This window comes from Epinephelus moara, chromosome 21 (genome assembly GCF_006386435.1).
Source record: "Epinephelus moara isolate mb chromosome 21, YSFRI_EMoa_1.0, whole genome shotgun sequence".
Taxonomy (NCBI): domain Eukaryota; kingdom Metazoa; phylum Chordata; class Actinopteri; order Perciformes; family Serranidae; genus Epinephelus; species Epinephelus moara.
Genome location: NC_065526.1, coordinates 5,485,359 through 5,499,519, shown reverse-complemented (window position 1 = coordinate 5,499,519; position 14,161 = coordinate 5,485,359). Strand labels below are relative to the sequence as shown.

The 14,161-nt window shown below is 41.3% G+C and overlaps 1 protein-coding gene across 2 annotated transcripts in view; it reads left to right on the top strand.

The window, feature by feature from the left end:
- The window catches only part of sntg1 (syntrophin, gamma 1), a 56,780-nt gene that overhangs the window by 8,719 nt on the left and 33,900 nt on the right, over window positions 1-14,161 (top strand). Inside the window, exons 2-3 of one of the 2 annotated variants that reach the window (XM_050033729.1) lie at window positions 8,495-8,722; window positions 9,402-9,451. In XM_050033729.1, coding sequence (XP_049889686.1) covers window positions 9,425-9,451 — 27 coding nt within the window. In that variant the 5' untranslated portion in view covers window positions 8,495-8,722; window positions 9,402-9,424. Of the gene's footprint in view, window positions 1-8,494; window positions 8,758-9,401; window positions 9,452-14,161 lie in introns of both variants that reach the window. The other variant, XM_050033728.1, reaches the window with a different exon arrangement.

Genomic DNA, 14,161 nt, shown 5'->3' with positions numbered 1-14,161 from the left:
GTATCTAGGCTAACGGCTAACATGCTAACTATTATTTTTATGTCACTAGTCACTTGAAACAAATTTAGGACGATAGGAGACAGGTTGAAATAAACCGAAATTTCCCTTTAAGGGCGGGGCTGCTTGACTGACAGGCTGCCTGTGAGGCGTCACTCCAGTCTGTCAATCAGATCCACCTTTCGCTCCACCCTCTCTTCCATATATGGTCACTTCTGATTCCAGAAATCCAAGATGGCGATGGCTAAAATGCTGATCTCGAAGCTTTAAAACAGAAGTCCACAAACCAATGGCTGCTATCGCTCCAGCATCTTAAATGTGAATATTTGCTGTGTGTTTTATATCTTTGGTTAGACACGACAAGCAATCTGTACATGTCACCTTGGGCTTTGGAAATATGTGATCAGCATTTTTCACTGTTTTCTGACATTTTATAGCCCAAACCTTCAGCTGATTATTATAGGAAATCATTACCAGATTAATCAGTAATGATAGTAATTGTTGGCTGCAGCCCTGAGACGAAGTGAGGAAGAGTGAAAATGTACATTTCCTTTCTCTTCATCAAATAGGGCGTATTCTATTCTCTGGTGATACAACAGATCACTGCACATGCACTTCAATTAAAACTTTTCATTTCAACCCATTCCCATTGTACACCTCCTGTACCTGAAACAAACAAAAAAACAAAAGGCAGCTCCAGCTCTGAGCGCTGAGACAAAGAGAAGCCTACGTATATCTGGCTAACATTTCTACAAAGCCCCTGAGCAGTTCTGCAACACTCAGTTTCTTTTCAAAACAAGTATAAAGCAACTACAAAAACAAGCAAAAACAATAAAAAATCACATTATGTTGTTACACAAAGAGCACAAACCAAGCATATCCTGCAACCTTGAACAAAATCCGCTAAACAATTCAGCATCTTCCCCTCCAGATTAAGATAAATCCTCAAGTCCTCATACCTGGAAATATGAAAGGGAAGGAAAACTGCCCACACTTTAGAGTTCATTTCCTGGAAGGTTAGAACTGTGATAAATGATCAGGAACGTAATTGTTGGAGGAGTGTTTTCCTCTCAAGATAAGAACAATAGATAACTGATCTTAATTAGTATTCTTCATCGTGTGTTTACTACAGAAAGACTGAAGATTTAAAAGGGTAGAAACAGGAAGGTGTTCATTATTCACAACAGAGGAGGCTGACAGCTTGCAACACAAATGTCATTATGTTTTCTAACATAAACTGAGCAGATCCTGTGAAACTTTGTCAGCTGTTGATGTTGAGCTGGGATCTTTAGGGAGTGCCGTAATATTTGAGTAACATAATATCTGCTATCATCACTCGCCAAATTAAAAAGCTGCACTCCCAGGCGCCATATGTTCCAGGTCGCAGAACAAGTGAACGGTACAGTAAGTGAAACCCATCTCAATTTTTCGAGTGGTAAAACTACATTTGCTGGAGCACTCCGCAGGCAGCTGCTCCACCTGCACTCGCAAGCGGCCATTCATCATCCTGTGCGGGCCACAGCTGTCCTCAGGTCTAAGAGATGGAGATGTCACGTTACAATCTCCACATCATCCAGCCAATCTAACTCTGCTCCTCTCCCGCTCTGCTTCCTGCCATTGTGTCAAAGACAAGAGCATTCTTTGAAAAACATCGCTCGGCAAATTGGTAGGACTGAAACTATCTGATGGCGTGGTTGTAAAAGCAGTTACGCTGACTCGACGTAAAAGGCACAAAAGGTTCGGCCTATTTAATCTGCGGTTCTCACAGAGGAATAAAAGGGGAAGTGCAGGCGTCTTCCAGGAGGGCACCTGCTAAGACAAAGTGCTCATCTAAGAGCCGCAGACACATTTTTCAGCTGACCACGTGAAGACATTCATTTTTAAAGCAGGTCCACAAATGATGTCAGGATTTCTCGGACATCCATTACAGGGCCGGCTCGTCTGCAACACAGACAGCTCGATGTGGGGAGCGGCAGGCGGAGAGAGGCTGAAAACTGTGATCTGGTGTTTCAAATTGAATTTCTAAAGTCAATAAAACTTCATTAATAAATCTGAGAGACGCGCATGCATTCACATGTAGAGAAAAACAAAATCACTGATGAAAAAAAGGACTGAATGCACATCAATAATTGTTTCTTCATGTGCATCATCTATTTTTCATATGTACATGGAGATAACATACAACTTAACTGATGCATGAACATTTTACCATTTAGTAAAGGTCCAGTGTGTAATCACTCAAAACAAAGAATCGTTTTTGTGTCAGCTTCGAATGAGCCGTGTATATCTACATAGGGAGCTGGTCGTCTTCCACAGAGCCAGCCACGTTGCACTGCCATGTTTCAACAGTAGCCCAGAGCAAACAAACCAAACACTGACTCTCAAGAGAGCCTTTCACATTTTTACCTTACTTGAAGGCCACCCCTCTCCATGCTTAGTTAGGGAGGAGTGAGCAGAGGATGTTCAGTTAGTTGGTGCGCCATTAAATCCTCCACACTGCACCTTTAAACTGGAGCCACACTATTGATTATCTTCTTTACGCATTATCTGCAGAACTCTTTGCCAATTAGCTGACTAATAAATCAGTTCTTTTCAGTTTTACAAAATGTCAGTCTATTGTACAAAAAAAGAATTAAATGAAAATCACATTTTACCAGAGCTCAACATGATATCTTCAGATTAGAATCAGATAAGACAAAGAAAAGCAGAAAATCTTTTAAAGCTGGACAGATTTTTGGAAATTTCCCAACAAAAAAAGGGTTTTCACTGCTGGAAAGACGGTCTTTTTATATATATGTATAAAACTGGGCTGTCTTTGCAGTAGAAAGATGCAATACTTTCAACATTGGTGCTATATGAACAGAGAAAACAGAGGAAAAGGGCAGTGGTATTTGCTTTAGAAAACCTGCACCACACCAGACCAATAAACGCTCCCACTGCTTGGTGACATCCTGTGAGTTCCAATACTCATACTACCATACTATATAGTATAACAGAAAAATGGAGCTGCACTTGCATAGCACTTTTCTAGTCTACTTTTACACTGCGTGTTACATTCACCCATTCACACACACATTCACACAGCCACTGGGAGCAGTTTGGGGTTCAGTATCTTGCCCAAGGATGCTTTGACATGAGGACTGGGATGGAACCACTAATCTGATTAGTGGACGACCCACTCTACCTCTGAGCCACAGCCGCCCCCTAAAAAAAAAATAGTTTTAACATGTCCTAATACATAATATGTCAAATGCTGTGTGCTAAAATTACCAGAACGTTCTACTACATCCGGTCGTATTTTGCAGTATGCAGGCCAGCATGCTTTTCTGCCTGTTCTCACCCACAATCCTCTGCACAGTGCAAGATGCGTCACATTGACTGAGCTGCACACAGATGACAGCTGGTTGACAGCTGAGTGACAACCCTCAGAAGTTGCAATGACAGATGACAAATGTATGACGAATGTAATAATAGGAATACTAATTGTTTCACACTAATTGCAGGTTCCATTCCGGCCCACGACCCTTTGCTGCGTGTCATCCCCTTTCTCCCCCTTCACGCTTGGTCTGTCTGATCTAATAAAGGCGTAAAAAGCCTAAAATAAATAGAAAATAAATGAACAAAATAATCATGAAGATCACCAGCAACAAAAAGAAATAACTATGTAAATAACTGACAGAGAAATGCACGTGTAATTTCACTGTTGTGAATATAAAACTGCATGTTAGAATCCTCAGTGTCAGCCTAAAAGGACCTTAAAGTTAAACCACATACATCGCAAAGTAACAACAGCAGAGCTCTCCAGGTCGCTGGCAAACTCAGCAAATAGAGTTTTAACACCAGGCTAACAGATATATAAAAAGATGATCAAAGTTCAGGGCGTAATGTTATGAAAAAGAAGAATGTCCTGATTGTGTGCATACTGCATGCAACAGTACGTACTCTTTAAGGGCAGCTGCAGCACCCACTAGACAGTAAAAAGTATGTGATTTGGGACGCAACAGTGACGCGAGCTTTGTTGTTTTTACACAGGAAACAATATGGCCTCCAGCTGGTGACAAACAATCATGTATTATGGTTAAACGCTAAGCTAAAACATGTCTCTGAAAACGTTTGAGGCAAAAAATAGGCAACACGGTAACAGAGTCTTGGTTCATCATATTTTAGAAGGACTGCTTAGTTTTACTGTTTGATCAGACATATTTGATACCAAATTATAGCACACTGCAAACTGTAACATGATATATTCCTCACTACCGTGAAAAATAATATCAAATGTGCATTCAGCTGCCACTTTATTAGGTACGATGAATGCAGTCTACTACGTCTAATTTCATTCATATAAATAGGGTGGGCAAAACTGCAGCCTTCTTATTGACCATGACGTTTAATTTCTCCAAAACACAAAGTGAAAATTATAATGTTTAAAAGGAACTGTTTCACACATGTTGGATCCCAATAAATGAGCTGACTTTACTTTAGTCTTGCCATTAACAAAAAATGTTGTTTAGACTTTAAAATGAACAACTCACAGGGCAACATTCAAGACAGCCTTTAGCATCACAAAAACATATAACTTAAGGATAAAACCTGAGCATATTAAAATACACTAAACAACACACATATCACAGACAAGTCCATGCTTAAAATATATATATATATTTTTTAAAAAGGGCCAAGGATTTACCGTCAAAGCGTCAGCTTGCCTCAGGATATGTACGTTTTTCTTGTGCATAAAGAAAAGCTATTAGAATAATCTGGTATCACATCACCTTGAAGATTTCTTGAATTGTTGTAACACGATATAAAGGAATCACTCTCTTTCCTCTCAGCACTTTAACAAATGCATTGAGTTCTATTAAGGCAAATGTGACTGTATAATCATGCGTCCATGATTTATGCATGAAATGTATCTTGAAATACATATACTGTAAGTTTTTTTTATTCCTTTGGAACGACGATCACAGTGGTTAACAACAAAAAAAGTGGCACGGAGCCAACAATGCATACTAACGAGGAGGATTTCTCAAGGGTGTGCTTTTGAAACTTAATAAACATTTTAAAAGAGTCATTTGTGCGCGGCATACAAAAATGGAAGAATATGAGTTAATTGCGTTTTGGCATTCGTGCACAGGAATCCACAGGTTTTTTGTTTTTTAACGAGTGAGGTGTTTGAGAGGATCCTTGAGGAATGGGATTCAGGGTTTTGAGTTTGCTTTTGAATCTGTTTTTTGTACCAGGTGCTTATTTGGGGGGACGAAGCTGTGAATTGCTTCTGATTCAACATCCCACATACATGAAGTATTGACATCACGCTCATCTGTGTTGCTGCCAACTGTAAATTACATCTTTTCAGTCATAGTCAGAAGCATTCAATGAACAATATTCAGCTCTGTTTTTTGAGCTGTATTCGAAGACTTACAGTGACAGCTCACCCCCAAATCAAAAATACATATTTTTGCTCTTACCTGAGGTGCTATTTATCAACTAGATTGTTTTGGTGTGAGTGTTGGAGATATCGGCTGTAGAGATGTCTGCCTTCTCTCAAATATAAGGGAACTAGATGGCACTCAGCTCGTGGTACTCAAAGTGCCAAAAAACAGCCACGTCTCATTCAGGCCCTGTTCTAGACTGCTTTGAATGGAGGGGTTGGAGCATGTTGGAGATGTCCACCACTATATGTTAACCAGTGTTGGTAAGGTTACTTTTGAAATGTAATAGGTTACTGACTACTAGTTACCCTGTTAAAATGTAATGAGTAATGCTCCTAAACTAGGCACAAAAAGTAAGGAAATTTGTGTTGGTAGATTATTTCTTTGTTGTAACAATGCTTCAACATTGTTTATTTCCCTTTTTAAATGGTGCCACATTTGAATTGAGCATGCATTTGTGGGATGAGCAGCAGAGCTATGTTGGTTGTGCCCATGAAAAATTTGCCAAATCTTCTCTGCCAGTGCCAAACTTTTTTTTTTGCAGTTGACTCGTGTTTTGAGCTCCTGGTACCCCCAGGTGTTGACGGTCAGGTGCCTGATTGGCACCTCATTGAAGGCAATCTCAATGCAGAGAGATATCGAGATGAGATTCCGAACTCTATCCTCCAAGATGACAACACTCACTCACCCACTGAGCAGGGGTTATCAGAGACGGGTCCATGTCATTGGTCCGACATTCCATTAGTCTGAAGGTCCGCGGTGCTGAACGGCTCCCGGCGGGCGTATTTCTGCCTTGATGGTGTGCCGCGACCGGCTCTCGGTCAGCTGGGAAAGGCTTGAGGCGAAGCAGGCTCACGGCTTATGTGTTTGCCACTTTCTTTTTCATTTTAACCCACACCATGATCTTTTCCTGACCCTAACCAAGTAGTTTTTGTGCCTAAACCTAACCAGACCTTAACCACAGGGCATCATGATGATTTCGGAACAACGGGACTTCGGAACAATGGGATTAATATGGTCGAAACAATGGGATGTCGGACCAATGGACTGTCAGACCAATGGGCAGACCCCAGCAGTCCTGACCTCGACTCCATCGAACACTTGTGGGATCAGCTTGGACGTGCTGTTCGTGCCAGAGTGACCAACACAACCACGTTGGCTGACTTGCAACAAATGCTGGTTGAAGAATGGGACGCCATCCCACAGCAGTGTGTGACCAGGCTGGTGACCAGCATGAGGAGGAGGTGCCAGGCTGTTGTGGCTGTGTCTGGTTCTTCCACACGGTACTGAGGCTCCTGGTTGTTAAATGAATAAATTGTAAAATTGCCAATATGTCTTGTTTCTTCAGACTTCAATCATCCAATCCACCAAACTACAGCAAAAAAATGCTGTTTGGCACTGGCAGAGAAGATTTGGTAAGTTTTTCATGGGCGCAACCCACATACTGAGCTCTGCTGCTCATCCCACAAATGCATATTCCTTATAAATGTGGCACCATTTAAATAAACAGGCTTTCCAACGGTAGGAGATTTATTGCCAAGAAGCATTGTTACAATTAAGAAATAATCTAGGCCTTACTTTTTGTGCTTAGTTTAGTTAAATTATTCCATTATAGTAATGTAACGTATTAAATTTGATTACCTCCTGATTACTTTTCTAACAAATGTTTTAAACTGGGCAATAAAGCTGAAAAATGTCTGGAAATAGATCACACCAAAAGAAGGCATTCCTTCATGCCAAAAAGATGCAAAGCAACAGAATGAATGTTATATTCTACATATAAGATTTTGGATCCTCTGTAATCACCAGTTTGTATTATTAACTGTAATTTGATTACATGTTTCTGGAACGTCCTTCCACCAGACATTTGTAACATCAACTCTCTCCACTTTCAAATCCTGCCTCAAAACTCATCTCTTTCATATAGCCTTTTCAGTTTGACTCCCGTCCGTCTAGCCACACACATCCAAAGAATTGTATTCACTATTTAGGCTTTATTTATTTTTTATGTTACTTTATTCTGTATCTCGTTGACTTTAATAATCTGTTCTTATTTTCTCTATCTTTGCCTGTAAGGTGAGTGTCTTGAAAGACGCCTATAAATAAAACAAATTATTATTATTATTAGTAGTAGTAGTATTAATTTATAATTTAATTACATGGAACTAATGGTACGTTCTCCCCAACACTAATAACGTTAACATGTGTTTATTGGAATATTAAATGAGTTTTCTGTCACCAACACATGCCGTTTCAGACACAGCTCATTCAGCTCTCCATCACCTGCAGCTGTCGGTCTTTAGTGACAATTAACTGCTCTCGGTGGGGAATTATTCAGGGCTAATGACGGCTTTGTTTGGTGTAGGTGGGGCAGGCGGAGCATTTGGTGAAGCATTGCCACCTTGTGCTTCTGCTTAGAACTGTCCTTGGTCTCTTTCTACTGTAGATGTCATGACCCGGTTACTCAAGATAATCTACAGGCCTTGTTGTGAGCAGTTTCATGAAGGTCCCATTATCTTTTTACCGAATTACAGCCACCAATGGTACGAGAGGCTTGTGCTGATGACATCACAAGATGAAAACATTAATGGCGTCTTCTTTGGCTGAACTGTAACGTTAGCTAGCTCAGTTGTGCTACGTAGGTGAGCTAGCAGTAGATGCACGCTTCCTTCTGCGCTGTGAAACGTTTGGTTGGTAAAATAGTTCCTACATGAAACTGCTCACTATCTTGAGCAGCTGAGTCATGATTTCTGCAAAGAGACATTGCTGGTGAGTTTTTATTTTATTTATTTTTTGGCGCTTTGAGCACCACAAGCTGAGTGCCATCTAGTTCCATTATATTTGAGAGAAGGCAGACATCTCCACAGCCGAACACTCAGCAATTCACACCTCAACACCTACCTTGATAAATAACACTACAGGCAACAGGAAAAATATGTATTTTTGATTTGGGGGTGAACTGTCCATTTAACATTTCATCTTTTTGCTTGTGTTGAAGAGCAGCTCCTCACCTGCACGTTGGTTTAGAACGATACCTTAACTGCATCCTCCTCTTTTTACTGCAGCACGTCCAGCGGTCGGGGACTGCCAGGAGTGAAACCACTACACGATAGCCTCATTCTGCTCTTCAACACCCACAGCCAGCCAGGAGAGGTGACAGCACTGCTCTCCAACCACCCAAGTCTGACAGCCATGATTCGGGGAGGCCCTCTGCCACGGCTCAGATCAGGGATCAACTCACTGCTCGATGGCTAGATCTCACCGTACAAAGAGCTGGGGGCCATTCTACTGAGGCAAGTCTCCGAGTCCCTCTGCAGCACAGGTTCAAGTGTGAGCCATTTTTGTTCTGTGCGCGTTTTGCGGAGTCAAGTGGCAGTCGTGTCTGATTAAAACTGAGTGGAACTGGTTTATGTAAATGAGGCTCTCGCATAACATTTCCCCAAGACTTTACACTTGTGTATCTGTCTGTATAGAGCAAGTGAGATAATTTAAAAAGTATGTGCTGTCACTCCTTTTGCTTTAAAACCACAATACCTACCTTACTGTGAGTTTTTTTTTTTTTTTTTACTGTGGCCCAGTTTAACTCTCTGACAAGGCATCAGATGTGGCAGCTCAGTTCATTTCTGGCAGTGCTGGATTGGATATTGAAACATTTATTAGGATACCTGGGTTCTCACCTTTGATAATGAATTATTCATTATCATTTAATGGTCTCCGGTTTTCTCCTGGGATTGCTCAATGGTTTTTTTTTTCCTTGCACACTTAAGTTGAGTTATAAGAGGCACATTTCAATGAAAAATCTATTTCTTTCTATTATCTGAGTTCTATAGGAGAAAGGCTGAATTATAATGATAAAAGGTACCCTGCTAACAATGCTTTAAATCGGCCGTACGGTTTTGCCGCAGCGAGTCAGTTGTGTCATTAAGCATTTTCCTCCACAGTCTAACTCAATCTTGTTTTTCTCCATTGCAGTATCCCTCACTGCGTAGTAGCACATGGATTTCAAGACTTCAAATGAAGAGGTTGGTAGGATTCAATCAATGTAACATTTTGACAGTAAATTGATGATGATTATAGAAGCAGCCTTGGCATTTTCAAGTGCCTGAAACAACATCAGTGAAAGCATGCAGCTAGAACAGCACATAAATCTGGGACCCTGTTCATGACCTGCACAAATAGACAAATAAACACTGAGATTAAAACAGATCTATGATGCAAGTGTCTCCTCTCAACCCAGTCTCACTCCTGACTTGTCAAATAGCAACTGCTGTCGTATGAGGAGCGAGAGAGTTTGCACAGCAACCCGGTCTCACTCCAAGTCGGAATCCGGCACTTGTGCAGTGACTTGCTGCGTCAGACACTGAAGAAAAAAGCATCCTTTAACCTCGGCATGACACACGGCTGGTCACTGTTATAATTAACTTTAACAGCAGGACAAGAACGAAAGTTAAGGCGGCAAAAGTCCAAGTAGGGTGGGAGGGAGTGTTGGTGGATGGGTCCAACAAATGCCAACCTTCACCCAGGAGGCCGGTGTTCACATCCTACAAGATAATAAAGCCAAACCCTGTTCTTTACTCCTTAACCCAACCATGTGTGTCTGTTGTTGGAGGAAAAAAACATCAGTTTGCGTTGTTGTACTGACGTAGTGCGTTTATTTTGAAAGAGACTGTATGTAAAAAGTAAATTTCCTGTGAAAACTGAAGTGTATCTTAAAAGAAGACAATGCATGTAACAGGCAGAATTTGACACGGCGTCCCAGAAAGTCAACAACCAACGACCTTTCACGTCGTATCTGGACGTGGACGGTCCATGGCCAAACATCAATATGTGACGAGGTCGGAGTGAGAATGTGTTGTGCACAGGGTGGATGGAAGGGGAGGTGCATGGGTCGAACAAACTTCAGACTTTAAAGGGAGAGACTGCTGCTTATGTCCCGTGCGAAACCAAAAGTAACAATAAATGTGTAGCATGCTATGCCAGTGACATATGTCAGGTGACGTATGTGACATAGGTTGTGCGTTATGCAATCAAACAAACATGCTTTTGTTGCCTAAACCTAAGGAAATAAGTTTATTTTGAAAAGAGACTGTATGCATTTAACGAGCAGAAACTGCAGCCTACATTTTTCTGTGAAGTTTATTTTGAAAAGACACAATGCATGTAAACAGTCTTTTAAAGAGTCTTTTCCCATCAAAATAAAGCACAGAAAAACAGATTAATGCTGCCTTTTCCCTCCTCCCCAGAAAAAATAACATTATTGAACGTAAGTGACCACATAGTAGTCGATGCACATTATACGTTAATATTTTCCGAAAATCAGTGCAAATATAGTCGCTGCTGTCTGTCCCGCTGAAAACCATTCAAACAGATGACAGTGCAGACTTGTTTGGAACTATTGAGAGCCAAGTGAACCATTTGACTACATGAGTGAGAACAAAACAAAATGTGTGTTGTAACTGTGTCTTTTAATGGTGCTGTATTCAACAAACCTAAATTAATACGTGGTCCCTGAGCATCCAGAACTGATGCTGGACAGGTCCCTTGCGCATCATAGTTTTTTCATGTGGGCCATGTCGGTGTTTGACGAGTTGGGAGTGAGAATGTTGCTCCTTTCAGTGTTAACCGCAGTAATTGACCGCTTGAAGTGACTTTTAGTCGCCGCTTTATAAACTCACATCCTCAGTAACATGAGAAGATGATGGTGATGGACCTGCAGTTGATCCGCTCTTTGTGGCTGTTTGTCAAACTGAGGCCAGAGCTGCTTCATTTATCAGCAAGCTAACACTGCCAACAAGTCGCTTTCCCTTTGATTGTTTTCTCCATCGCTCCTGGCTGTTCCTTTTTTTTCTGTCTGTCTCTCTTTTTTTAATTACACGACTGCTTCAAAAAGTTCACCTGAGTTCCTAAGCAGCAGCACAATTACCCAGGTCTGACATTGTTTTAGATACAAGAAGCTTTTTAGTCAGCCAAAAGTTTTTGTATAACGCTAATAATGTTTTCTAAAAAACTCTTTAATACCAGTACACGGTTGCACAAAACCCCTTAGGCTAAAGTTGCCTGTAAATGTTCTTTTAAGGATGCCTTAGAAATAAATTAGTTGCCTAAAGTCAGCATAAGCATTACCTTAAGATGCTTTAAAGGGAAAATCCTTTGATCTCTGAGTCTCTGCTACCAAAGAACTGTATTCCCTGATGTGTTGCTAAAAGGTCCTTAGTAACGATTTTAGGGGACCTAAAGGGGTCCTCTACCAGTCTCTTAAAAGGGAAATAATTTGTGGAACATAGTGCGTATTCATTATGGCGGGGTTAAATGTAGGAGACAACCTTAGAGGCTTTATGTGACGCTCCTAAATGAACCCTTCAGCTCAGGGAATTATTTTGCATGAGGGACAAATTTAAGTTAGAAACTTAGAGGTTCGGTGTGTAAGATTTAGTGGCGTCTAGTGGTGGGGACTGCAGATTGCAACCAGCTGAAACTTCTCCTTGCAAGAATTCCATCAGTGTTTATTGTTCAGGAGTCTTTTGTCAGTGAGCTGAATTATCCACAGAGGGCTCTTACTCTCAAAATCAAACTGACCAGGTGATTAAAACGGGTAGAAACAATGAATAAAGCAGTTTCACTTTACAAATCAATGTTTCTCAGACAGTGTTTGGCATTTCAGAGACAGGCGGCTCACCCACCACATGCTAATGTGTGCTCACCTTTTGTCTCTGGTAACTTAAGATCCAGACATGCAGGAGGTTTTTACCGGGAGCGTAATTATCCACAGAGGTCTCTTCCTCTCCAAAACAAACAGACCCAGTGATTTAAACCAGTGAAAACAATGAGTAAGGCATTTTTACACACAAAAAAAATCAGTGTTTTTCCAATGCTGCTTGTCACAGATCAACGTACTCTCGTGTGATATTCCACGAGTGATGTGACATCCTTAATGTACAGTTATGTAATTGACATAAAGTTATGGAGGTTAGGTTTAGACAAATAAAAATACTGAGGTTAGATTCAGGAAAAGAAACATGGCGAGGACGTACCTTGAAAGGACTTGAAGTTCACTCAAAATACAAATGGTTCCGAAGATGCGACTCCAGATGAAAGTCCTGGAGGAAAGTCTGGGGTTTTGTGACCCATCCATCACCCCATCCTGCCTCCTTACGAGTCCACTCAGTACTGCTTCCCTGTTTACTTCCCTCAACGCATTGGTGACGTGACCGCAGCCTTTCAAAATTTGTGGGATATGTATGAATTTAGGTTGATTACTTGGGGGCGGAGTAGGCCCCAAGAGCTCCTACCTACAGTATGTGCTTATATTTCACACTAATAGCCATTTAACTCAATACTTACTCATCTCAAATCAACACTAAATAGTCGCTGACATCATTCTGACAAACGAAGGAGACACTGCGCCGTAATGCCTGCAACGAGAGCCTGAACTAAAGGTTGGTTGCGTTTTGTAGGAAAACATAAAAAACAGTTTGTGAGAAAAGCCTGCACAGGTGGGCCTTTAACTACAGTGGATGCGTAAACGTGAATGGCTCTATTTGGAGCCAGTGTTTGGTTTGTCCATTCTGGGCTACTGTAGAAACATGGTGGTGCAAGATGGTGATCTCCATAAACGAGGACCTGCTCCCTATGTAGATATAAACAGCTCATTCCAAGATAAAAACCATGACTCCTATTATTCACTAAAGAAAACATACTCGTTATATTATATTCCATGCCAATACATCCCCCTAAATCCTACACACTGAGCCTCGAGGTAATTCATGCAACCAGGCACAGACTTTTTTAAGGCCCTCCCCACGTTGGAGCCATTAACTCCACCACTCCCGTCACTACAACACCCCTGAATTGGAAAGAGATGTCCTTGTTGCATACCCTGCAGTGGAACTAGTTATGCGCATGGTATCAGATCATATCAGAGACGATGATGTAGATAATGATGCGGGGAGGGGGGTTTGGAGGGGAGAGTAATAGATAAACATACAATAGGATCAGAGATAAGGCTAATTATGTACAGTGCAAGCGCTACAGCGGGTCAACCAGTGCTCAACCACGTGAGACACTGTCTGACCCAGCTCCATACAGTTACGGCACTACTGCCCTCATTTTGCTGGGCTAATGACTCTCGCACACACATTACTTCAAATAATGTGAATTTATGCGCCCCTCATTTCATTTCTCACGCTGCAGCTGCAGGCGGAGGCTCATTTCGTCACATTCCTCATTACGGGCAAAAGATAATATGCTCCATAAACTGACTTTGATTCAAGTTTGACCTGCAGTTTAGATACTCTGTCTAAGAATAGCAACCGTGCAACCGACTCTGTCTTGTTAACTGATGAGCAGCGTATCCCCGGTGACAAGGATGCTGACACTGGTGTCTTTTTTCTTCTATTAGCAGTCTTGTCAGGTGAAGGTGCTTCTTTTATTTAGACCTTTTTAAGTCAAGGACAGGCCAGGCATTGCAATTAGCCGGGGAGGAGGAAGGATATGCAGAATGCAAATTTATGCGGATTAGCATGTTTTAAATGGATCATTGGAAACAGTCCTCACACTTGCTTGTATGAAGCAGGGAAATTCAAATGTGGAGGGTGAGCTTGGTTCCAGCCACTTAATTTCACAGGTTCTTAATTTGCCATCATCCCCATCAGCCTTACATGTAGAACAAATGAGATGATATAATTTTTTTCTCTCAGCGTGAACGTATACAGAGCACTCTGCTCATAAAAAAG